This window comes from Octopus bimaculoides, chromosome 6 (assembly GCF_046866305.1).
Source record: "Octopus bimaculoides isolate indiv1 chromosome 6, ASM4686630v1, whole genome shotgun sequence".
NCBI lineage: Eukaryota > Metazoa > Mollusca > Cephalopoda > Octopoda > Octopodidae > Octopus > Octopus bimaculoides.
Window position 1 is genome coordinate 7522933 of NC_142933.1, and position 27359 is coordinate 7550291.

General features: G+C 38.6%; 1 protein-coding gene and 2 non-coding genes across 6 annotated transcripts; 1 reads left to right on the forward strand and 2 right to left on the reverse strand.

The window, feature by feature from the left end:
• Window positions 1-1792: 1792 nt before the first annotated feature.
• Window positions 1793-22368, reverse strand: LOC106873758 (mitochondrial coenzyme A diphosphatase NUDT8). 4 transcript variants are annotated; one of them, XM_052969087.2, is made up of 5 exons: window positions 22240-22368; window positions 13749-14216; window positions 8658-8790; window positions 5407-5487; window positions 1793-4261 (listed from the first exon to the last, which is right to left on the reverse strand). In XM_052969087.2, the coding sequence occupies exons 2-5, from the start codon at window positions 14192-14194 to the stop codon at window positions 4037-4039; spliced, it is 885 nt and encodes a 294-aa protein (XP_052825047.1). In that variant the 5' UTR covers window positions 14195-14216; window positions 22240-22368; the 3' UTR covers window positions 1793-4036. The 4 variants fall into 4 exon arrangements, with proteins under 4 accessions (XP_052825047.1, XP_052825048.1, XP_014776745.1 ...); XM_052969088.2 differs by lacking the exon at window positions 22240-22368 and adding an exon at window positions 20389-20513; XM_014921259.3 differs by lacking the exon at window positions 22240-22368 and adding an exon at window positions 18364-18852.
• Window positions 18886-18957, forward strand: Trnae-cuc (transfer RNA glutamic acid (anticodon CUC)). The gene has a single exon. It is a non-coding gene; the product is annotated as a tRNA-Glu (tRNA).
• Window positions 19118-19189, reverse strand: Trnae-cuc (transfer RNA glutamic acid (anticodon CUC)). The gene has a single exon. It is a non-coding gene; the product is annotated as a tRNA-Glu (tRNA).
• Window positions 22369-27359: the final 4991 nt, after the last annotated feature.

Sequence of the window (27359 nt, forward strand, 5' to 3'; positions counted from 1 at the left end):
GACACCTGATGAGGGCTGGAGAATACATCAGCCGAAACGTGTGAGCCATCAAATGTAAGTAATGTAGGTTATATATTGTATAAAATGACCAGAGTAAGATATTTAGGAAATAATACTTGTGATGGTTGGCAGAATTGGTAGAGCATCACATTAAAATGTCTTGTTTTAGTTACATTCTAAGTTCAAATCCCAGCAAAACTGCTCGTTGTCTTTTTGAAGCAGATAGAAAGGTTTATTTATTTGAAAATAATAAAAAATTTGGAGGAATTTAGTAAAAGAGCTAAATTTTTTATTCAGCTCCTATTTGGAATGTAACTTAAAAAGGATTTTACATTAAATTATCATGGATGAGTTTAAATATGAACAGCTTAAAACCTGCAAATGTGTTTTATAGAAGTAGAGGGACCAAAGAGATTAACTGATTGTACAGCTCAGTTCAGTCACATTTCACATATGTTGGTTGTATCTGTGTGTATTGGTCAGTTATGGTGAGGTCTGACCATAAGCACTTAGGTAGAATTTGAACTTGGGAATCAAAAGAGCCAGAACAGTTGCACAAGACAGTTCTACCAATTTATCATCTCTGGCTGATGTTTTATTTCATAGATCCTAAAAAGATGAGAAGCAAAGTTGACCTTGGAGTACAGAGACACAACCAGAATGCAATTGCTTTAAACATTTCACAACTGTGATGTCCTATATTTTGAGTTCAAATCTTGCCTCCAGATCTGCTTGGTTTATTTTACCTTTGGGGGGTTTGATGAAAGAGGCACCAGGTATGTAATCAATAGATATGACAAGCTGTAACTCTTCCTTACAAAAATTAACATCTTTCCTTAATTAGTCAAAAGAAATTAGAAAGTGTTAGTGATGAGGTATTTAATTTGTTGTTGTTTGGCCCCATGGTCAGTCTTGATTTAAGTAGTACTATGACCATCCTGTCTTTTAGCCAGGTATTATAAATTCAATGTTACTAAAATTTAGTTCTAAATATCATTTTACTTAATATATTACAGGACAGGAATTAAGGGTAATTTGGCTGCTATTTCTTGTAGATTGAGTGACCATGTAGAGATAGCTCTGTTCATTGTATTCCTGATCACCAGGATCAACTTTGTCTTTTGATGGTTAAATAATCTTAGATACACTAATTTGTGGTGGTCATAGAATACCTTTGATCACGTTTGCTCAATCACAGCTAATCTAAAAACTGAAGGACAGAGATTCTCCTACTCTTAGTTTTTGATCCCAACTTCATAATATTTTACAAGGACTCGCCCTATATTCCTTTAGGTCCCTTTCTTTAAGCTATGAATTGTATAGAGATTGAACCCTACTCCCAGTTTTTATTTCTGTAACATGAAGCAGATTAAAAGCAAATCTTTTTTTTAAATATGTTAAGTCCACATGATAACTTGGTAACAGTTTTAATTCTACCTTCGTTGACTTTATCTCTCTTTCTTTTGGGGACCAATGAAATAAAGTACCACTCAGGTACGAGGGTCAACTTGAAATTGCCCTTATGCCTCCCTACAAAATACACAGCCTTAAGGCAAGGAATGTAATATGGCTTTGCCAAAGACGTAACAATGGTTTTACTAGAAAAATGAACCAATGATGGCAACAATAAATCAGTCAGTCGATCACGTTAACGAAACATCAAAGACCAAATGAATACAAGATTTTCAAAAATCTTTTCCAAAACAAAGTTGTGACAATTTTCAAATTCTTTTTCAATCAAAGAATTACTTTTTGGACATGACTAAAAAAAAAACAAATCTAAAACTGTTGATGAGATTTTAATTTTTATTCTTTATAAAATAAAGACAGCTATTTCAACAGACAGAAACTTTTAATATCCATTCTGTAATTTATTTTCAAGTTTTATTTCAATGAAAATATTGAAATATATATTTGTGTGTACATGCCTATGGCCATCTTATGTTGAAACACGACAGGAAAAATATGGTGTAAGTAGAAACAGACACATGTCGAGCTTGCTTTGTTTCTTCTTTTATAAAATGAGATGATCTACATTCTTTAATCGGAACATTTATAAAAATAACAAAAGAAAATATATATATATATGTAAAAAAAAAAAAAAAAAAAAAAGACAATCTGTTGAGTTTGAATGACTTTTCCACACCAACAACAATTGTTTCAATGACTTTTGATGAAATATGTTATTTTCTATATCTGTATCATTAAAATATCAAATATATATGTGAGGCCCTGTTTGGGTTTTTATTTTCATAACTTTGTTTTTAAATTTGAAGCCATTTGGTCATGACATGTTTTCAAAATCACTCCATGGACAGCCATTGTGTTATACTTTGTGTTCAGGTTGACGAGTATTGAGTTAATTAATCTCAAGCTGCCTGTTTCAAAGTGCAGGGCTGTCATTATTACCAAATAATAATGATATACAAAAAGATGAGATTGTCACTATTTGAAATACTTTTTGATCATAGGTCCTGATCAAGCCTGACCTAGAGTGATTTTTAGGGAGATTTGCCTGCTGTTTTTAGCAGGTAAAGCATAGAGCCTCCTCTAGAAAGAGACATTGAACTGATGTTTATATAAAAAAACAAAAGGGAGTGGGGGGTCACTAACGGATTGCCTTTGGTCATCTGTTTGCTTGACAAGAGCTGAACCAAGATACCAACGAAACTCCAGCTAAAATTACCTTTGTTTTGTGTCTCTGTATGAAGGTGTGATCAAAACTATTGATGATATTGGAAAGATTTACTCATATTTTCGTCTTGATTTCATTGATTTCAATTCTAATATTATGAGCGTGGCTGTTGCCAGTACCGCCTGACCGGCCTTCGTGCCGGTGGCACGTAAAAGCACCCACTACACTCTCAAAGTGGTTGGCGTTAGGAAGGGCATCCAGCTGTAGAAACTCTGCCAGATCAGATTGGAGCCTGGTGTCGCCATCTGGTTTCACCAGTCCTCAGTCAAATCGTCCAACCCATGCTAGCATGGAAAGTGGACGTTAAACGATGATGATGATGATTGTTTTTGGTGGTTTCTGACAAAAGCGTTCTAAGTAAATAATGGTGGAGCGAAATCCCTGCAAATTTACCAGATTTTCATTCAAGGAATTAATTCAGTGATCCACAAACAAAACAAAATAAATCGGAAAAAAAAAAAAAAGAACTTAGGATGATGTTGTTTAACTCCAGGTCAGTCCTGATTGAACACACCTATAATCAAAGACATTCCAGCCATGACCAATCTGCCTCTGTTTTGTTTTTCTGGCAAAGTGTATCCAGCACCACATTTTCCAATGTCTCACATAAAATCACACCAAACTTTCATGAAAAAAAAAGGGGGGGGGGGGGTACTGGCTCCTTGGAGACAATGTAGTTCTACAAAATGTTTGTCTTAAAAATAAATAATAAAATACAGGATGGTCATGGTTGGAATTCTTTAATCATAGGGCCGATCTGATGTGAAACAACAGTACATAGTTACTGCAAGAACTGATGTGTGAGTATGTGTGTGTAGAATTTACTACCAAAACCAAGGAAAAAGATGCTTTAGAGGGGAAAACTGCTCCCAAATCTGTTGAAAGTTTCCAGACCAGCTCCCTATCTTGTTACTCGTCATAGAAACAGGTCATAGACACCCTTAATGTAGATAATTCAATTTTCAGATTTACTAAACTCATTCATCAAACTCAGAGGCACTCAATTAAGGTCTCTATGATCCTTAAGGGTCCACGTAAGATTTTAACATTTATGTGCAACGCACTGGTGATACTTCTACAAAACACAAAATTATTTTTTTTTATACAATTCAATTATAAAAATACAGTAAATTTTTTTTTAATATATACATCAAACGGTTATTAAGGTCCAGTAGAGTTGAATAAGGATCAAAAGGGTCCATTGGTAAAAAAAAATGGTTGAGTCACTCATTAAACTCCACAGAAATGAACTTTAAAAAATTAAATATCAAAGTTATCTTCCCTGAAAAGTTCATAGCCTAGAAATCGATTGATACACGTTAATAAGTATGGCTAATCATGTTATTTTATTTTTTGTATTGATCTTTGATGTTTAATTTTAAAATTATATAAATGTGGTGCTAGGACGGTTAGAAACTGATGGACAATCACAGCTGTTAATCCCCAAATTCGAGAACTAGATAAATAAACTGGTAATGTGTAACCATTACCAGCTCTTGATTGGGTCATTCGCTGGTTGTCAGGGTTACACAAATCTTTGATTGTTGTGAAGAACACCTTTTCTACCTGAAGAAGAAGAAGAAGAAAAAAAGACACCATAATAAAAGATCTTTGGATTCTTTTTTTTTATTAAAAGTTACAGATTTTTTTGAAAAATAATGATTCAGTGGTTTTTCCTATCAACACTAATGTGTTACCTATCATATGATGGGTAACTTTGTATTATTTTATCAGCATGGGTAATATCAAGTCAAATCAAACGGAAATTGTAGTTATAGCTGATGCTAGTGCTGCCTGACTGGCTCCCATACTGGTGGCACGCAATAAGCACCATTCATGTGTCACTCGTTGCCAGTGCCATGCCTGACTGACTCCCCGTGCCGGTGGTATGTAAAAAGCACCATCTGAACGTGGTCAATGCCAGCCCCCTCACCTCAACTGGCTCCTGTGTCGGTGGCATGTAAAAAGCATCATCCGAACGTAGTCGATGCCATCGCCGCTTGACTGGCTCCCGTGCCGGTGGCACATAAAATGCACCATTTGAATGTGGTTGATGCAACCCCCTTGCCCATATGGCTCCTGTGCTGGTGGCACGTAAAAACCACCGACTACACTCTTGTAGTGGTTGGTGTTAGGAAGGACATCCAGCTGTAGAAACATTGCCAGATCAGATTGGAGCCTGTTGTGGCCTCCTGGTTTGCCTGACCCCAGTGAAACCATCCAACCCATGCCAGTATGGAAAACGGACGTTAAACAATGACGATGATAATGATGACATACATGCAATAATTATAATTAACTTTTATCTAAGTACTTATACAAAATGATGAAATTAATGTTAATTTCCAAAAGAAAAATTTTTATAACCTTAAGATTAAAACGAATTTCGTCTCATTTGTATATGTGCATTAAATATATACTATTTTCCTAAATTTCACCAAAATAATCATAGTATCACTCCCTTGCAAAATCTATCTCCACAAATTTCATTTAAAAATGTGTATTTTTCAGTAAGTTATTTTTCAACAATTTTAACTATTTTCTAATAAATTTTTTTTTTTTTAATTATTTTTTATATTGATTACAGTAAAAGATGGAGAATGGCAGGAACGAATCAAAATATAGAAACTGCCTGACCTTAGCAAAGACAATATTCTAAGAAATACAATCAAGTTAAAGAGAATACAAAAAATTTATTTAAAGTGGCTTACTTCATTTGGATTTATGTGAAGAGAGTTCAAATCGATTTCTCCACAAAATCCGACAACTGGTGTGACTTCTCTTGAAGCAGCCTATTATTCAAAACATAAAAGTAATAAATTAGGACATTTTTAATGATATCATGAATGGATTTGTGTTTCTGGAAATAAGCAGTGTTCTGAGTAGAAAAAAATTAAATTTGGTGTTCATTTCTAAATAGCATTTCAGAGCAAATAAAAATTGATTGAGAAATTTTGAGAAACCAAATATCATCTCTGTGAGATGATCTTTTTGATGAAGTGTGATGGGAATGGAAAAGAAATGAGTGGCAAATGTGAATTATAGAAAACAAAGTTACAAAACGGTCAGCAAACACCATAAAATGAGACATAAGCTCCTTGAGTAGGAAATCCATAACCAAGTCCTATTTCTACTGAGATTTATTTCACTTCACTTAATTCATGAATAATACATTAGCATCACAAAATTTATTGACACTATTTACATTAATCAAAGAGGTTCACCTTAGTGCCTGGCTTGAAATTGAACTCAGAACTTCTAGGTGATTGCATTGCATTAACTAGCACCTTTATCCACAACAGAATGCCCATAGGCAGTGTCAGAATGAATTTTTAAGGCTTATAAACGTCCATCGACGTCTTGTGTTGGTTCTGTACTGATTGGATGAAACAATTCTATATATTTGCAATGAGGAATTTATGTTATGTACACATTTACATTAGTTGGAATCGTACAGAGCTAACATAAGACATCAATGGAGGTTTACAAGTCTTAAAATTTCACATATTACAAATTCCTCATCTCAGAAATATAGAATTGTGTCACAAAATTTGTGTTGAATGAATAGAATAGCATTCGAAAGATATTAAATGGAATAAGTACAAGTTTTTACTGCATAATATGATAAATGGTAATAGTAAAGACATCATCATCCTCATTTAACGTCTGTTGTCTCTGCTGGCATGGATTGGATGGTATGACCAGAACTGTAAAACTTGGGGAGCTGCACCAGGCTCCATTGCTTGTTTTGGCATGGCATCTATGGCTGGATGCCCTTCCTAATGCCAACCACTCCAAGAGTGTGTACTGGGTGCTTTTAACGTGGCTTCAGCATCAGTGCTTTTTGCATGGTGCTGAATATCATCATCACTGTCATCATCATCATCATCATCATCCCACAATCTTTTATACTTTGATGAGTGTGTTGCATTCACAACTTCAAGGTATTGGTTTCAATTCCCAGATTAGGCAGTGTGTTGTATTATTGAGCAAAAACACTTCATTTCCCGTGGCTGCAATCCATCCAACTGTAAATGAGTTCTTGAGCAAAGAAACTGATCCTGTGACAGGATCAGTAGGGGTAGTGTTGTAATCTCAGTCACTTAGATGCCATGGAAATTGGGTTAAGGTCCATCCTTATGAATTCTAGGGTTCTCGCTAGACCCAGTTCTAGGTCTTTATGCTGACAAAGACTGAACAAGGCAGTGTTTTACGATTGGATGTCCTTCCTGACTCTATCCTTCTCAGTTGACTCACACACATGGAAACGAGTCAAAACAATATGCCCAAATAATGGAATTTTATACGATTCTAAGAGACAGATGAACATATGGACATAAACCAAACCAAAATAAGGCTGAATCCTGGTGCAGTTCTCCAACTTACCAGTTCCAGTGTAACCCATGCCAGCGTGGAAAACGGACGTTAAATGATGATGATGATGGTCATTCCATTGTTTATGCTAACTCTTAGTTCTATGGAAACCCCAACAAAACAGAACAAATTATTATTAGAAAAAACTTCAGTTTTAAAATAGTGAATGTTTACAACAAAGAAAATACGCAAAGGTTTTTGAGTTTGTGAATAATCGATATAAGTTAAGTTGAAAATATAAATCGGTAACAGAAAGTATTTCTTTACGTAAAGGGACATAAATCATCGAATTAGCATATTACCTATACGAACGCAATTATCTCCCTTACATTCAATACCAGCTACCGAGCGATTTCCAGAGAACTTCGTCTGGAATCTTAACCAAACTTGGGTTCTACTTTGGCGTGCGATCTACAATTCAAGGGGAGATTACGTTACATTTTAGTTTACTTCTCAATTTCTAAATTTTTTAAAAAATAAATTCTGTCGCTCACGCAGCTTGGTCGACCCAGTCGCACGTGCTCTCCGCGCTCGCTCGCGGGTTTCTCGTTTGTGAATAATTCACATGGCTGCAGTCAAATGACAAACAAATAAAAGAATAACATCTTTAGGTTTTTAGAAATTGAAAAGCCAGTTAAAAAGTAACCTAAAGTAATCTCCCTTTAAATTGTAGATCACATGCCGAAGTAGCACCCAAACTTGTTCCCCCAAAAAAGAGAACTAAAAGAGGGAATAATGCTGTTGGGGGTTAACTTTCAGTATTTTATGTGGTTCAAATTAAAAGAGATTTCTTTAGACAACACTCACCACTGTTGTTGTTGTTGTTAAGCCCCAGGTCACAGCTAACAGAGTAGACTTATGCAACCTTCGATCATCTCATCCCAACAGTCACAAATTATCTAGGACTATAATGTCCAATGTCTCTTTCATATTACAAAATTGTATGGTATTTTTGAGGGGGATTTCGCTGCTATTTCTAGAGGACGACTGTATAAATGCTGTTTTGTGGATTCATAGAGACAAAACATGTACATGATAACACTTCCAATCAGTTAAGATCAGAAGCCATGAGAGCCATTGCTTGGTACTGCATCAGGGCATTTTATTATTATTATTATTATTATTATTATTATTATTATTATTATTATTGTTAAGGTGTCAAGCTGGCAGAATCATTAGCATTCTGGGCAAAATGCTTAGTGGCATTTTGTCTGCCTGCACGTTCTGAGTTCAAATTCCGCTGAGGTCGACTTTGCTTTCATCCTTTCAGGGTCAATAAATTAAGTACCAGTGAAACACTGGAGTCAATGTAATTGACTAGTCTCCACCCACAAAATTTCAGGCCTTGTGCCTATTGTAGAAAGAATTATTATTATTGCTGTTGTTACGTGGCAAGAAGTAAGACAGAAAAACAAAATGGAAAATTTTCAGAAGTTGAAAGATACACATGAATCAAATGATAAGGAAACGAGTCTAATTTCAGAATAATTTATGCACATACTCAACTAAATCCATAATTATAAGCTATATTTAAATTACTCAAGAAAAAAAAAAAGTAGGAAAATTATTTCAGTGAAAATTAATATACCTTGTTTGGAAGGGGATGCATGGTACCCCAGACATCAATCAGTTTTGGATCAAGGCCAATTTCTTCATGTGTTTCTCTAAGAGCTGTGACAGTTAAATCAGCATCACTTCTGTCCATCATTCCTCCAGGAAAACTGGAAATTAATAATAATAATGATAACAGAAAAAAACAATAGGCATTGGAAGGGTGATGCATATCCTGCACACAGATAAATTTATTTTGCAAGTTATAGTGTGGTTTACAATGAGTTGCTTACCCATGCTTTTTAATTGAATTGAATTAATTGAACTGAATTAATTTTTTTTTAAATTTCACCAGAGTATAAATGGTGATGTTTAAATCAACTTAAAAATAAATGAAATCCTCGAATCCATCACTGTACACACACACACACACACACATACATACATAGATACATGCATATCTGCGTATGTATTTATGCATGTTTGAAGATAATCAAACCAAATTTTCATCATTTTGAGCCACTCACCCAATGAGTGTTTCTGCCAAATTTGGTGAAAATCTGTTCAGCCATTTTCCAGTAATTTTGCAAACACACAGACAAACAGACAAAAGATGAATGATTACAATACCCAGCTTTTGCTTATGCGTTCAGAGTAACAATAATAATAATGATAACAATATTAATAATATAATGGTTTCAAATTCTGGGACAAGGCCAGCAATTTTAGGGAGCGATTAAGTCAATTACCCCAGTATGCAACTGGTACTTATTTTATCAACTCCAAAAGGATGAAAGGCAAAGTTGACCTCAGCAGAATTTGAACTCAGAATGTAAAGACAGACAAAATGCCACTAAGCATTTTACCCAGATTCTGACAGCTCACTGCCTTAATAATAATAATAATAATAATAGCAACAACAATACTTTTCTTATTAACAACAGACTTCACAGAAACACTGGACAATATAGCATAGAATTATATGAGGGAGTGTGTACAAAGAGAAGAACTGTACCAATAAATTTCCTCCAAACGGGGAGACTTCTGAAGGCTAATGGAAACCCCACAAAATCAAAACCACCCTGACCACTAAGGCATGTATCTTCTCCCTGTTGTCTTTCCTCGTATGCTCAGAGTAGGCTCATTCACTCTAACCATGTCCATCACGTTTGTCCACCTTTCAACTAAATTCCTAAAAGCAGCAATTTCTTCTCAACCCTCACTTACCTTTTCAAGTGAAACTTGAAAAAGTTAGTGAGAGCTTGGCCAAAGAGGAATGTATATTTCTACAGCCCTTTCTATCTGGTCCACTACACAACCTCCTTCGCTAACGCCACTGTCCTTCCCCATCAAAAAAAGGTGGCAAGCTAATCTCCACAATGGACTCAGCTGATAGCCCTATCCATCTTATATATGACAGTAGGGGTTCAACATAACTCCACAAGTCAGTAACACTCAGGCACTGGACAAGTGAACAGAACCGTTTCTCATTTCTTTATTGCCCACAAGGGGCTAAACATAGAGGGGACAAACAAGGACAGACAAATGGATTAAGTCGATTACATCGACCCCCAGTGCATAACTGGTACTTAATTTATCGACCCCAAAAGGATGAAAGGCAAAGTCGACCTCGGCGGAATTTGAACTCAGAACGTAACGGCAGATGAAATACCGCTAAGCATTTTGCCCGGCGCTCTAACGTTTCTGCCAGCTCGTTTCATCACTCGACATTCCTCTCAGGTAGGTTCTGCTGATGGCATTTCCATACCTGTATAGTTCATCTTCAACTGGTAATGCCTCCCACCTATAGCACTGCCAGGCTAAGGATTTTGGGAAATGATCCATGGTCGTCAGCCTGAAAATCCTCTCAAACAGCCCAGCTAATTGATTTTCATCGATACTCAGAGTTCTCCCTTAAAACATTGCTCTTGCCTGCCATAACCCTCTATAGAACGTCATACAAGAATTTCCACCAACCACACTGCCCAACAGGTAGAATGCCAAGAGTGCTTACTCTTTTACTTGTTTCAGTCATTTGACTGTGGCCATGCTGGAGCACCACCTTTAGTCGAGTAAATCGAACCCAGGACTTATTCTTTGTAAGTGTAGTACTTATTCTATCAGTCTCTTTTGCCGAACCGCTAAGTTACGGGGACGTAAACACACCACCATCGATTGTATATATATATATATAAATGAAATATTCAAACACTGAGATTTGAAGTTAGATGTCACTACTGTTCATATCATCTGTGGATAAATTCAAAATTTGATGATATCACCAGTAGTAGCATGGGTGGAACGCAGTTATGATAGCTTTAAGGAGCTATGAAATATAAATTTGCACGAAGCGTAATGATGCTTAATGAGCATCTACCTGCTAGAAATAAGAGCCAAGTCTTAAATAATCCACCGTAGCGCACCAATATAACAGAGAAAAACAGTATGCGAGGAAAACAGAAAGAATTAAAACATTTAACAGCACAAATAAAAATTATGCAATTAGGGATATCCACAAACCAGGTTTCGGCTTTTGGTTATTCAACCTTGAGTCTCGTCAGTGTGGACTACCAGTTTAAATCCATGACTGTTCACGTTAGTCTCTGACTATATATATACGACGGGCTTCTTTCAGTTTCCGTCTACCAAATCCACTCACAAGGCTTTGGTCTGCCCAAGGCTATAGTAGAAGACACTTGCCCAAGGTACCACGCAGTGGGTTCAACATTCCAGATATCAAGTGCCCTGCCTCAGTCTTTCATTAACCCAGTGGTTCTCACCTGGGGTCCATAAAAGATTTTTGTGGGGCTATGCAACAAAATAGTATATTATAGATCCACAATAATACTTCAAGAACCCCTGAAAAAGTTTTGGTTCAGATGTCTGTATTGCAAGGAACAGGTAAGTTTCTTTCTCTAGTGTTTTCCATAGTTTTCAACCTATACAAGTCAATGTGCAGAGAAAAAAAAAAGGAATTTTGAAAGAAGTTTCTATAAAACTAGTTTTTAAACATCGAATGGCTATGGGGGGTCCACCAGAATAAAATAGTAATCAAAGGGGTCCATGGATAAAAAATGGTTAAGAACCCCTGCATTTACCCAAGAATGCAACTTGTCAAAAAGCTGTGGAAATACTTGTCTCACAAACAGTAACTACACCTGATCACTGTCAAGGAATTGCTGGAGAGAGCCAATCAAAGGAACCCCACAGACCCAGGACTAATCAGGGCTGAGTGCTTTCTATTGGTTGTGTTTTCCAGTCTATAAGTGTATGCCAAGAGTTAGCCCATTCTTCTAGGCTATTCTTGTTGTTTTATTTATTTTCAGCAAATTTACTGGAGGACTGCACCTCCCTCTCTCCATCCAATCTCTCCTTCTAAAGGAAACTTTAAGAAATTGATGAGTCTTGGTGAAGAGAAATGTGTATATCGTGTGTCCTTTAAATCTTTTCTATCATAGGCGTAGGAGCGGCTGTGTGGTAAGTAGCTTGCTTACGAACCACATGGTTCCGGGTTCAGTCCCACTGAGTGGCACCTTGGGCAATTGTCTTCTACAATAGCCTCAGGCCGACCAAAGCCTTGTGAGTGGATTTGGCAGACAGTAACTGAAAGAAGCCCGTCGTATATATGTATAGTGTATATGTTTGTGCGTCTGTGTTTGTCCCCTTCCAACATCGCTTGACAACCGATGCTGGTGTGTTTACGTCTCCATAACTTAGCGGTTCAGCAAAAGAGACAGATAGAATAAGTACTAGGCTTACAAAGAATAAGTCCTGAGGTCAATTTGCTTGACTAAAGGCAGTGCTCCAGCATGGCCACAGTCAAATGACTGAAACAAGTAAAAGAGTAAAGAGTATACAATCTCTTTTAGCTTAGCCACTGGGCAAAGAAAAACTGCCTGACCTTCCAGAACTGGTCCTCACAAAAGACTTGGCTAAGGGTCTTATCTGTACAATAACAACAACAGCTATTATCCAGTCCAATGTATAAAGACTGATTCATCAGTAACTACATTGTTTGGCAGGTAAGGAACTGTGATCACCTGATAAAACTCCAGATAATAGTAGTATTCTCTAAAAACATTATCAATATTTTCTTATCAATGATATAGATATAGGGTTTCAAAGGTTAAATCTCAAAACAAATTTGTTTTCAGGCTGCGCAGCTGAAAGTCTCCATATGTTCATTCCGAATAAATCACAGAGAGATTAATGTTTAAGGGGAGATAATCTCTCTGGAATAATAAAGGCTGATACAAAGGATTGGTCGGTTGATTTCACAGAGAGAGAGAGAGAGAGAGAGAGAGAGTCAACATGGAGGGACAGGCTTGGGAACATGCAGTGAATACAAGAATGCTCTATATAAACAAACACAAGCCACAACTGGACACAGTAAGAAAGAAAGAGTGAAAGAGAAACAAGGAGAAGAGGAGGAGTAACTGATAGAATATTTATGGAAGGAATTATACAAATAAGAAATTTGTTTTGTTTTTAAGTAATAAATACATTTGCTTTGGAAATTAATATTCATGTTTCATTTCGTATAAGCACCAAGAAATATGATAAAAGTTACATTATAGTTATTGATATCATCATCATCATCGTTTAACGTCCATTTTCCGTGCTGGCATGGGTTGGACGGTTTGACTGCACCAAGCTCCAATCTGATCTGGCAATATTTCTACAGCTGGATGCCTTTCCTAATGCTAACCACTCTAAGAGTGTAGTGGGTGCTTTTTACATGCCACCACTCAGACAGCCCTGGCATCGACGTTCGGATAGTGCTTTTTTACGTGCCACTAGCACAAGAGCCAGTCAGTGGGTACTGGCATCAGCCATGATCGGTTGGTGCTTTATACATGCCACCAGCACGGGAGTCAGTCAGACGGACCTTTGGGCTGGTTGGTTCCCATTCTCCTTTGCTATCATGAGGCTTTTTTGGAGCTGGATTTTCTACAGGAAGCATGCCCTTGCTTACTCCCAACCTCAGTTTCTAGACATGAGACTAAGGCCTCTACCATGATTTTTAAGAAATGTGGTGGAAAACTAGCCCAGGAAGGCAGGGATGCTACTCTCTGAGACCCCTTTCGGAGTCCCCTACCTGATATCAAAATTTAAAACCATTACTCACCTTACTTCTCTGCGATGATTCTTCAAGTGAATTGACCGAAGTGTAAGCAGTAAAGAAAGCTGCCCATCTACCATACACATTGGTATTAAAATTGCTGCTCTTTTAAAATCATTCTTTAATGGAAAATTACGCACTGGTTTCACCAATTGCATACTTTTCTGTGCTCTTTGTTTGTTAGCAGGGGAAATAAGATCATTGAATTTACAGGGGACATCAGAGAAGCAGCGGAGCTGATTGTGTTGGAAGCTTTGCAGTTGTTTTTGTTTGATATGGAACCAATGTGAGTTTGGGAAACCGTATTTGGTGAACTTGAAAGATGAGGTATTTCTCCCTGCAGATGCATTGTGAATCTGTCGAAAGTTTGTGATATGTTGATCACAGAATTGTTTAAGTCTTTTACAACAGCGTGGGTAGAGCAAAAGATATTTTTGGCAGTGAACTTTCATTTCAGAAATAACAGGCAACAATCTACAAAGAAATAAAGAATAAATGCTAAAGAGAGTTTCTTGTTTTTGTCATTCTTCAAAAAGAAATATGGTTTTGATATTACGATAATAACACACAGAATTATAACATTGATAATAATAATAATAATCCTTTCTACTATAGGCACAAGGCTTGAAATTTTGTGGGGAGGGGAATAGTCAATTGCATCAACCCCAGTGCTTAACTGGGGCTTATTCTATCAACCCTGAAAGGATGAAAGGCAAAGTCAACCCTGACAGAATTTGAACTCAGAATATAAAGGCAGACAAAATACTGCTAAGCATTTTGCCTGGCATGCTAACAATTCTGCCAGCTCACCACCAGGCATGTCTTCCATGGTGTTCACGGGGTCCATGGAATTGGTTCCCGAAACGAAGAGGGAACTAGGCTACTGGAGTTCTGTAATGCATGCAACCTATTAATCTGCAACACTAACTTCAGGAAGCCAGACAGCCACCTGAAAACCTATCAATCAGGTGACTCTGCTAGCCAGATTGATTTCATCCTCACCAGACAGCGGGATGCATGGTTGCTCTTAAATACAAAGACCCTCCCTGGTGAAGAATGTACCCCACTAGTATAGACTAGTTATTAGTGGCTTTAGACTTGAGGCCAGAAGGATGCCAAGAGCGAGACCCGGAAATTCCTACGGGACAGCTTACTGAGTGCCACAGACCAAATATGTGGCTGGTGCAAAGTCCCTTCCAAACCTAGAGTAACGAGGCGGTGGAATAATATGGTAGACAAGGCCATCAGAGCAAAGAAACAGGCCTGGAAAGCCTGGAAGAGTGGGCGTAGCAGGGAACTGTACAAGATAGCCAGAAGGGAGGTTGGGTGACAGGTATACGTAGCCAAGGGAGAAGCAGAAAAGAAGAAGTTTGCTAATGTTCAGCAACATGAAGACCAACGAACTGACCCCAGTGCTTCACTGAAACTTGTTTTATTAACCCCCAAAAAATGAATGGCAAAGTCAAACTAAGAGGAATTAGAACTCAAATGCAAGGGTACAAAAAATGTTACAATACATTTTATCAGGTGAGCTCATAATTCTGCTAGATGGCTGCCTTTCTTTTTCAAAAAGGATCAAGTCTTTCCCAAGCTGTAGGATCCAAAAGCTGGTTTCCTGGATTCTGTGGTGTATACATTTATTTCCTGGAAGGGATACCAGTCCATCGCAGGATTACTCATCTTTGCCAGTCAAGGGAACTGGAGCGTTGTGAAATAAATTATTTTGCTCAAGAACACAATACATCACCTGATTCAGGAATCGAAACCACAATCTATATGCTTGATAGGTAGATAGATACATTTCTTTTATTAGCCACACAGGGCTCAACGAAGATGGGACAAATACAATGTAGAGCTTTTCTTTTTGGGAGGGGGAAAGAAGGAAAAAAAAAAAGGGGGTGGTGTCGATCAAAATGGATCGTAGGAAGGGAAAAAGGGGGAGTTCAATCAAAAGGGATCGAAAAAAAAAAAAAAGGAAAGGCTGATCAATAGGGATCGTGTATCACACAGTAATGTTCTCGTGTAAAAAGAGGGGAGGACAGTTTAGGTTTAGCCGTGGAAGGAAAAGCCTACGGAAAAGACCACGGTAACTTTGGTCAATATTCTCATTGAAGAAACTATAACAGTAAGTGACTCTCTTTTGCCTTTTTGTTTTATTTTTTTTTCTTGGATTTTTTTCTAGTTCATAGGGTTATGCTCAAGATGGCTCCGTCGTTCACACGTGCCATCCTTGCTACATTCACCCATCTTTTTTTGAAGCACTCACTAGACAAGACTTCCCTTTCTACTCTCACCTTCCTCTTCAGGTGGTACTTGAAAAAGTTGATGAGAGATTGCCCAGAGAGGAAAGTCTTTGTCTCTAGACCTTTCAGACGCGTCCACCATACACATTCTTTCGCCATAGCCACAAGTACGATGAAAATAGCTCTTCCTTCCCAGACAGACAGATAGACAGATAGATAGATAGATAGATAGATAGACAGACAGACAAATAGACAGATAGATAGATAGATAGATAGATAGATAGATAGATGGGTAGGTAGGTGGGGAGATAGAAAGACAGAGGGAGAGAGAGAGACATACATACATGCATGCACACACACACACACACACACACAAATGAATTCTTTCCATCTACAATTATTTGTCAATCTTTCCTCATTACAAGCTCTTGTATTGTTGGACTACTTTACCCTGGTTAAGAAGTTGGGAGTTTAAGAGTTCGATTAGTGCTTATCTGTTCTATGCTTGCACTAGCATCTTCTCACCCACGTACATACGCATGTATGAATGAATGAAAGAATTTTCCGATGCTGGGCCGCGCTAAGGAAACGACGAGGGACCGGGAGTTGTTGCAATATGTTATACTTGAGAAGACGCGTCAAGTTAATTAAAATCGCTGCCATCCAGAGACACAAGCTTGTCCTTTACAGGTGTCGGTGTCACGTAACGTGCACTCGTGCTGGTGCTGTGTAAACGCACCCGTGCTGGTGGCACGTAAAAGGTAACCAGCACACACTAGCCGTCGAAACTATGTCAAAACAGATGATTATAGTCTGGAAAGCTCCCCGACAGGCCAGCTCCTGTCAACCGTACAACCCATGCCAGCATAGAAAACGGACGTTAAACGATGATTATGTATGTGTGTGTGAGAGAGAGAGAAAGAGAGAGAGAGAGAGATGGGCTCTCCCATCGACTTCGTTCAGTTATTCAATCAAACAGATGACTAACACAATGCATTGACGTAAGAAGTGGTTGAATATTCCCCAGACACATATGTTTCTTGTAATTCTCTGAATCAACGTTACACAGTGGAACAAGAGTACATCTCTGAATTACAAGTACAATCCATCCGACGGTAAAGGCACTCGCTCAACATACCACACAGTGAGATCGAATCCAGGATCTCACAGTTGGAATGCAAATCTCTTAACTATTCACTCATGCTTACGAGGACACGAACTCAGGTGGTGCGTTGAAGGAAAACCAGTTTCGAACTCGGCCATCCAGCCCCACTTCTAAAGTCAACAGTATAGCGTTTTAGTCTCCCTCTTCGTACACACACACACACACACACACATATATATATATATATATATATATATATATATACATACATACATACGTACATACACACACACATACATACATATAGAAAAACATACACGTAATGATAGTAATAATAATAAGCGTTTAAAGTTTTGAGACACGTTTGCTACTCACGTGAAGAATAAACTGATAAATGTTCGCTAATGGCAAAAGGAAAAATCAGTAAATTCTTCGGCGAAATTATAGATATCGGCACTTGTCTTCTTGTTTCACCTTGGGTCAACACTTACACAACGACCACGGTCACTGCGTATATAGGGTTAGGATTCGTTATATAATGTATCCTTCTCCTCCTTTTCGAGTCAGCAGATATTTGATAGATATTTGGTTGTTATTTCTCCTAATTCGAATGACCTCTCACGTTGGTTTTATAACGTAATCTCTTTCATAACGGTGTGAACAGAAATACCGGGGACTTTAATATAAAAGGGACTTTTTTAACGTAGAACCGTCTTCTTATAAACAATGTTTAATTAACTTGTTTACTTAGTTACACATTTGCTGAGAGTTAGAAATTGTTTTTCGAATTTACTCAAACTATTATATACGTTTAATTAAGCTAATTAAACAATGCCATCGCTTATTTTTATTTTTCAGATGCATATTTGTAAGTTTTTAAGATAAGTTCCGTCAGGACGGTCTCTAACCTAGCAGTTCGACAGGAAAAGATTGAATAATGAAAAACAAGTGCTGTGGATAAAACTAGCAAGATAAAAATTTGGCGATCTTTCGGTACGAGTTCTTAATTATCGGCCAAAAATTTTAATGAACTTGGGTCAAAAATATTTCATACATTAGCACAAATATACAAAATTATAGGAGGAAATTAAGAGCGAATGTGTATCACAGATTAATATAGGAGAGAGTTGGTGATTAACAGCTAATGAAGAAAAGCCAATTCAGGTACTTAATGTCAGAATATTTCACTTTCAAGTGAAATATTCATCCCGGTGATGAATAATGCGGTGCCGCAGGGTAAAATCAGTTCTAGAATAAAAGAATAAATACAAACCTACAAACTCATTTCATATGAAGTCGATCATAGGAGATTGGTAAAACTTTACATGAAATAAAGACAGAAAGATTAAATACTTTCTTCACATTCAATTAAAAGCAATTTTCTGAGTGCAAACGCAACGGGAAGTATGGAGGGTCCGATGTAACATAATCTTTATAAAGTATTTGAGTATTCTGTTATTATATACCATAATTATTTTGATAACGAACCCCATTCAATGCAATACGAATAATTTAAAAGTCAATGTTCACATTTCTGTCGTATCATCGTAATTATTAACACTATCCTGTTGTCACGACAATTATATTACGTTATCATGCGATATAGTCCCATTAAATTTATGCAGTTAATGCAGTACAAACAGGCTGTCTTAGATTAAGATTCAAATCGTACTTTCTTCTTCTACAGGAAGATTATGTAATTAATACAGAAAAATTATTTTAAGTGTGTCTCAGTCGCCATAACATTTTGATAAAACAAAAATATGACCTTTATTTTGAGCGTGTGTTTTGTAGATCCCAAGTGGTCTAGTGGTTAGGATTCCGCGCTCTCACCGCGGCGGCCGGGGTTCGATTCCCCGCTTGGGAAAACTACTTTTTTTTTTCTTTTTACTTGCCAAAAAATTGAAATAAAACACTGAGGTAGAATACTATTTTTTGTTTCAGGTGACAAATATTACAACTCATATTAGTTACTCTTATTCTTTTAAGAAAGTGATAAAATTTGATAAAATTTTTTAAAAAAACATTTCCCAAGCGGGGAATCGAACCCCGGCCGCTGCGGTGAGAGCGCGGAATCCTAACCACTAGACCACTTGGGAAGTACAAGTGCCACCGCTATCAAATAAACATTATTTTTTTTTTTTCATAACTGCTTCCAGTTTTTATCTTTAAAATTTTTTTGGTCATTCTCCCGATCAAACACATTCATGATCAAAGACGTTCCTGTATTGACCATCTCATCTTTTGTCTCGTATAGTGTGTCAAGGACTCCTTTACTCGATTTTCAAGGGTCATACTTGTTTTGCGAGGTGACTGAAGAAGTAAAACAAAGACATTGCGGTAAGAAAGCGAACACAAACACTCTTGATCAAGGATCTGAAGATAGCAAAAAAGGAAATGAAAAGAAAAGGAATACGATGAAAAGGGAAAAGGGAGAGCGAGAGCAAGAAACAAAAGGAAAAATGGTGAGGAGAGGCACTTAATTTTTTTTTTTGGGGGGGGGGGGATCGTTGTCCCATACTCGAACCCTCTTCTCAAATGTTTTCTGTTTTCCCCACAGTTCTTAGCCTGTTCGTTAATGGAGTGGCAGTGGTTATCAGAATGAGTTACAACTACACCAATTTGCTTATTGGTTACTTCGAAACCCTGATCTTCAACCCCAAAACTGGGCTGGGGCCGCGCACAAAGGAGTTACCAGGTTCTAAAGTTAGTGGGGGAGCGAGCACATAAGCACGATTTTTAACTCATTTCTTTTTATATTACGCGAAACAAATTTTAACTCATTTCTTTTATATTACGCGAAATATTTCATTAGTTAGGTTATACTTAATTGTATTCTACATTCACTAATCTCATTTTCCGTAACAATGTCATTATGTATGAAACTTATAATTACTGATATTTGTTTTTCTATAATACAAGTTTTTATAAAAGAAAAAGAAAAGAGGGTACTTATGGTTATCTCACCCCCATTAAAAAAATTGGGTTATCTCCCTCAACTACAAAAATTGTTTAATCCTCAATAAAACAAAGAAACTAAAGTGAAAAGATGGAATATCTTATTGAATCTGATATTTTTTATGACAAATCATACAAAACGGAAAAGATTATTAAATATGAAAAGTAAACATCACAAACACCACAGGCTGGAAGGGATAGTTTACTGCCAGGTCCCAATACTTCAAGGTTTTGTTCCGTTCGGCTATGGAAGCAGCAATGCCCCCATTTACCGCAACACCCGGGATGAGGGAGGGATCAAAAGAGTTACAGACTGTGGCATCCCAAACGAGACACCTACCTCTAGCGCAGGATCAGAGGCTAAGACCACTTGGTCTCTTTCCATCGCTTCTGGATAATCCCACCGGCTCCAGAACTGAGATGATATTAATCCGAGCCAAGGCCCGCTTAATGATTAAGTTTAGCTCGATATGACAAGTGAAATGACCAGCATTTAGGCGACAAGACAGACCGTGAAGACGTGTGGAATCGAGGGGATCTCGGTAAGGCGAGCAGCCAACGATGACAAGTGGCACCTAAACTCTGATTATCCCATACTCTCAGCTTCCGTCTATGCTCAACTAACAGGAACTGACAAACCCAGCTTTCTTCACAGAGCTTCATCTAGCTCTCTGTTGGAGAGGAGAGGATGTTGCCTGCCAAAGAGGAGCAAGCATGGATGGAGGAAAGAAAACAGAGAAGAGATAGAGACGAAAACTCGCGCAGACCCAGACCACCAAACCGTTTGGGCAAAGCAGCTGGTCGCTGGACTTTGGGGAGAGTTTGACATTGACCAAGCATTTTATACCCCCTCCTCCCACTTTGCACGGGTCACCAGGCAGTTCTTTGTGGAGTGGATGAATTTGGTCTTTGGTACTGATGTTGAGAAATATCTCCAGGGAAAAACCTACCCCTGCAAGCCCTTCTCGTCCTGGACAATGCACCTGCTCAACCACCTAACCTCGAAGATGACATCCTCGAAGGATTCAAGTTTATAAAGGTTCTCTACCTTCCACCCAACACCACCCCTATCCTGAAGCCCATGGACCTGCTGGTGATTTCTAACTTCAAGAAGCTCTTCACCAAGCATCTGTTCCGCCGCTGCTTTGAGGTGACGGAGAGCACAAGCTTCATCCTTCGTGAATTCTGGAAGGACCACTACAAAATCGTGATGTGTCTCAGAATTATCGATATGGCCTGACAGAATGTTACAAAGAGGCGGCGAGCTGGCAGAAACGTTAGCACGCGGGGCAAAATGCTTAGTCTGTCTTTACATTCTGAGTTCAAATTCCGCCGAGGTCGACTTTGCCTTTCATCCTTTTAGGGTCGATAAATTAAGTATCAGTTGCGCACTGGGGTCGATGTAATCGACTTAATCCCTTTGTCTATCCTTGTTTGTCTCCTCTATGTTTAGCCCCTTGTGGGCAATAAAGAAATAAGAAATTTTACAAAGAGGACCTTGACCTCTGCGTTGAAGAAGCTGTGGGCTGAGATTGTGTCTGAAATGGACTTTGAAAGACTCGAACCCGAAGTTGCAATGGAAGAGGAGATTGTATCCCTCGGCAAGTCCACGGGCCTGGACATGGATGAAGGTGACATCAACGAGCTCGTTGGAGAGCACTCCGAGGAACTGACAACGGAGGTTTTGTAGGAAATAGGTGATGCGGAGGAGGTTATCTCTACGAATGCGATAAAGGAAATGTTGGGAATACACACATACATACGCATACATATACGAATGCAAACGTAGTTTGATTTTGTAAAACAGTGAACACTCTGTCAAGCAATAAAACACATCTTACGGGTAAGAAAATAAAGATAAAATGACCCTAAACACCGGGTGTACGTATTCTTTACGTTCACCGATAAAATGTGATATTATTCGTTCGGGGTTTTTGTAGCGACAATCTAGTCCAAGTCGAGTATTGATACGTTTTTCTTTCTCTAAATCTTCCAATATCTTGTGAGTGTATTAGGTAAACGGTAACTATGTGGAAGCTCGCTGTGTGTGTGTGTGTGTGTGTGTGTGTATGTGTGAGTACGCACGCGCGCGTCTGTGTTTGTTCCCCGTTGCTTGACAACCCGTGTTGTTTTGTTTACGTTCCCGTAACCAAGCGGTTCGGCAAAAGATACGATATAATAAGTACCAAACCTTAAAATTAGTACTAGGGTCGATCTGTTCGACTAAGCTCTTGAAGGTGGTGCCCCAGCATCGCTGCAGTCCAAAGCCTGAAATAAGTGAAAGATAAAACAAATTAATGTCTTACACTTTCAAGTGTTTTTGTTATTTGTATCCCCGTAGTTATTTCCCTTTAATCACATTGTCGGACGAAGAGGCGAGGTTATGCTCCGTCCTCTGATATTTGATAAGTTCACACAAAATAAAGCTCATTCGTATTCTTTCATGTCCGAATTTATCTCGTCCCCTTGTCCCCTACCACTGTACGTGCCTTCTCTCGAGACTCGACTACATGTTCGTTCCCACTTCAGTTTGTATTTTTCTTTTACAGCCGTTTAACGGTTTTGGTATTCCTGTAGAATAACGTCGGAAATTTTCCAGGGCTCTAAAAACCGTTTTGCCTTCGGATATGTGTTTCTAGCATTATCTATTACGAAACAAGCCCCCCCCCCCCAACGTAATTTTTGTTGCTGTTGATGGGGGTGGGGGGTAAGCGAGGATCTCTAGTTATTTTTCCAGTTTTTACATTTTGTAAAAAAAAAAAAAAATATTTTTACAAATTTATGTTTTAATCATCTAAAAATGGAATTCTTCGAAAATATGCGAAACAGAAATACGAATAATTTTTCAGAAAACATACTAAAAGTTGTTGGGGAGAGTTCAAAGTGATCTGCGAAGCTTGTATTATTTAGAAAATCAACGGAAAGTGAGCCTGGAAATTGCCGTGAGAAGGGGAAAATCTAGTGTTTCAAATAGGGATGTAAATCTTTGCTGCTCTTCTTCAATTTCACTCCTGTCAACTTTTCCCCTCAATAAGGATTCTGTCTAAAATATTAGACAAACTCTTAAGTCTTTCTTGACCTTATTTATCGACTCATTTCAGTGGTCACAGACTTGGACAAAATAGCTTCTGGTAGCTTTCCTCTGCTCCAGATGTTGTTTCAGTGACACAATCTCAGCTTCACATGACATCAGTACAGTGTGTGTGTGTGTGTGTGTATGCATGCATGAGAACTTAGAAATTTGGGGATTGGTACCCAATGGGGCATTTAATCTAAAAGACTGTGGTCATGCTGGGGCACAGCTTCGAACCTGTATTTTTTCTTTCTTTTTTTATTTTTTTGTAGAGAATCATAAACTATAACTGGTACTCCGTCGGTTACGACGATGAGTGTTCCAGTTGATCCGATCGACGGAAACAGCCAGCTCACATGCAAGTGGCTGAGCCCTCCACAGATACGTGTACTCTCAACATAGTTCTCCGGGAGATTCAGAATGATACAGAATACGACAAGGCTGGCCCACTGAATTACAAGTACACCTCAGTTTTGTTAGCTTAGTAGATTGGAACAATGTGAAAGAAGTTTTCTTGCTCAAGGACACAACGCATCACCAGGAATCGAACTCAGGACCTTACAATCGCGAGCCAAATACTCTAACCGCTAAGTCACACGCCTTCACAGAATCATTAGTTACGATCCTCGAAACACCCATCCGAAGAAAGAACATTTTTTTCTTTTTCTTGGAGAATGATTAGCTAAATACATCCACACACTAGTGTCCACATTTTCAGGTTCAAAATGTTCTTTGTTTGGCGATCTTTCGAACTTTGTACGTATACTGGGATTTGCAAAAGTTTCGTTACACTTGTTACGATGCTCTCAAGAAAGGACACAATGACAGTTTTGATGCAGTTAGACACATTTGTATTGTTTTAACATAGAAATATGTGTTTAAATATTAGTATCAGTCAATGTGGCCACCCTCGGCGGCAAGCACGCGCTCCAAGCGAAACCTGAAAGCTGTGCACACATTATGGACGAAGTCCTTCCTTGTGTTGGCCCACACGTGGTTGATGGTGAAATTCAGCTCAACGACGTTGCTGTGGCGGACCTCGACATGTGCCCACATGCTGTAATAGAGGGGTTGAGGTCGGGCAACTGCAGCAGTCAAAAGTCCTTTGACCAGAGTGGTTATGTTTGACCATAACCACTCTTGCATGGCATTGACCATGTGGGCTGGGACACCAACCTGCTGAAAGACGTACTCCGCCTTCTCCATGATCTTTCTCCCCCATGGCATACTTTTGTGTCCAAGATGTCCCTGTAGTTGGCCTCAGTGAGCCTGTAACCAGCTGGTACTCCGTCGGTTACGACGATGAGTGTTCCAGTTGATCCGATCGACGGAAACAGCCAGCTCACATGCAAGTGGCTGAGCCCTCCACAGATACGTGTACTCTCAACATAGTTCTCCGGGAGATTCAGAATGATACAGAATACGACAAGGCTGGCCCACTGAATTACAAGTACACCTCAGTTTTGTTAGCTTAGTAGATTGGAACAATGTGAAAGAAGTTTTCTTGCTCAAGGACACAACGCATCACCAGGAATCGAACTCAGGACCTTACAATCGCGAGCCAAATACTCTAACCGCTAAGTCACACGCCTTCACAGAATCATTAGTTACGATCCTCGAAACACCCATCCGAAGAAAGAACATTTTTTTCTTTTTCTTGGAGAATGATTAGCTAAATACATCCACACACTAGTGTCCACATTTTCAGGTTCAAAATGTTCTTTGTTTGGCGATCTTTCGAACTTTGTACGTATACTGGGATTTGCAAAAGTTTCGTTACACTTGTTACGATGCTCTCAAGAAAGGACACAATGACAGTTTTGATGCAGTTAGACACATTTGTATTGTTTTAACATAGAAATATGTGTTTAAATATTAGTATCAGTCAATGTGGCCACCCTCGGCGGCAAGCACGCGCTCCAAGCGAAACCTGAAAGCTGTGCACACATTATGGACGAAGTCCTTCCTTGTGTTGGCCCACACGTGGTTGATGGTGAAATTCAGCTCAACGACGTTGCTGTGGCGGACCTCGACATGTGCCCACATGCTGTAATAGAGGGGTTGAGGTCGGGCAACTGCAGCAGTCAAAAGTCCTTTGACCAGAGTGGTTATGTTTGACCATAACCACTCTTGCATGGCATTGACCATGTGGGCTGGGACACCAACCTGCTGAAAGACGTACTCCGCCTTCTCCATGATCTTTCTCCCCCATGGCATACTTTTGTGTCCAAGATGTCCCTGTAGTTGGCCTCAGTGAGCCTGTAACCAGCTGCGAACCACAGCAGAGGCATCTTCTCACCATTCGAAGCCATGACGCCAAGCATCATCACAGAAGCCGGGTACTTGGTCATGGATACATAGCAGACCTCAGAGATGTCTTGGCCGAAACTGACCATGTGGTTGTTCTGCTTGTTGATGACTGGATTAACCGCAAAGGTTTTTTCATCAGAAAAAAAATGAGAATTCAGTTGCCATGACACTTCAAATCATTAAGAAGGCGACAAAAGCGCACTCAACGTTGTTTTCGCATACGGTCAGTGAACAGAGGCTTTTCCATGCACCTTCAGCTCTTGCCGCCCTCCTCCTTGACCGCCCTGGACACCATAGTCACAGAGATGTTGTTGTTTTCCGTGAGTGCAGTCATTCTAGGTATTTGGTGGGGATACTCCACATCCAGCTGTTGGCATTATTGATCCCTTCTATGGTTTTCGTTCTACATGCCAAGTACTCATCTACTATCTTCTCAGTGAACTGGTTCAATTTTTTTCTCCTGTTGTTCTGATAAAAGATTTTACCAATGCTCCTTGGGGAGAAATCTCTATCAATTCTTATTTCATCTCTCTCCTCCAGTTCATTAATTATCCTAATTATGTTGTTGATTTCATGGGCAAAATAGCTTTTGGTAGCTTTCTTCTGCTCCAGATGTTGTTTCAGTACAGTGTGTGTGTGTGTGTGTGTATGTATGCATGCTTGAGAACTAAGAAATTTTGGGATTGGTACCCAATATGGCATTTAATCCAAAAGAGTGTGTTGTAGAGTCTAAGCCCTGGCAAAAGAAACTGTTACAAGTGATGGAAGCCACAGGTGTGTTGTTAACTGAGTTTGTGACAGAATTTCCAAAAAGTGTGGCTGAGCCTCCAAAAGCCTTCACCCCTGAAACAAATCATCACTGTGTCTGGTCTAACAGCCATTGGACTCCTCTTATGTCGAAGTCAACACGAGAATTTATTATATATGTTTTAGTACATATTCATTTTTCTGTTTTTTATTTTCAACCATTTTCTTCCAATGGCATTGACAACCATTACTGAGAAAAACAATTGTGAATTCAAATCATATAAGTTATATTAGGGTTGTATTTCAAGAGAAAGTATTTAGCTTGTATTTTGGTTAAATAACAATGTTGTCTATAAGTGAATGAATTCACATAATATTGTGGATTGAACCTTTGTATTGTAAGACTTGGTTTGAAACAAAATCTATAGAGACAGGGTCCAATTCAGAAAATTTTTCTATGGAGTGGCTGTGTGGTAAGTAGCTTGCTTACCAACCACATGGTTCCGGGTTCAGTCCCACTGCGTGGCACCTTGGGCAAGTGTCTTCTATTATAGCCTTGGGCCGACCAAAGCCTTGTGAGTGGGTTTAGTAGACGGAAACTGAAAGAAGCCCGTCATATATATGTGTATATATATATATATATATATATATATATATGTGTGTGTGTGTGTATATGTTTGTATGTCTGTGTTTGTCCCCCCAACATCGCTTGACAACCGATGCTGGTGTGTTTATGTCCCTGTAACTTAGCGGTTCGGCAAAAGAGACCGATAGAATAAGTACTAGGCATCCAAAGAATAAGTCATGGGGTCGATTTACTCGACTAAAGGCGGTGCTCCAGCATGGCCACAGTCAAAAGACTGAAACAAGTAAAAGAGTTTAAGCATTGTTAAAGTCAATATCTAAAAGAGAAGGATTCTAAATTTCTGGTATACCAACGTTGCTGACTGTTATAAGATGTTCGTTAACAGATGTTTTAGTGAGTTCAGTCATTAAGTCATCATTGGTACTACACAATATTAGGTCCACTGCATATGAGGATAAGAATGGCCACACCAGTATTTCTATGTTTCCATGTTTTTTTATGACTTGAAACATTTGTATTTACATCATCATCATCATCATCATCATCATCATCATCATCGTTTAACGTCTGCTTTCCATGCTGGCATGGGTTGGAC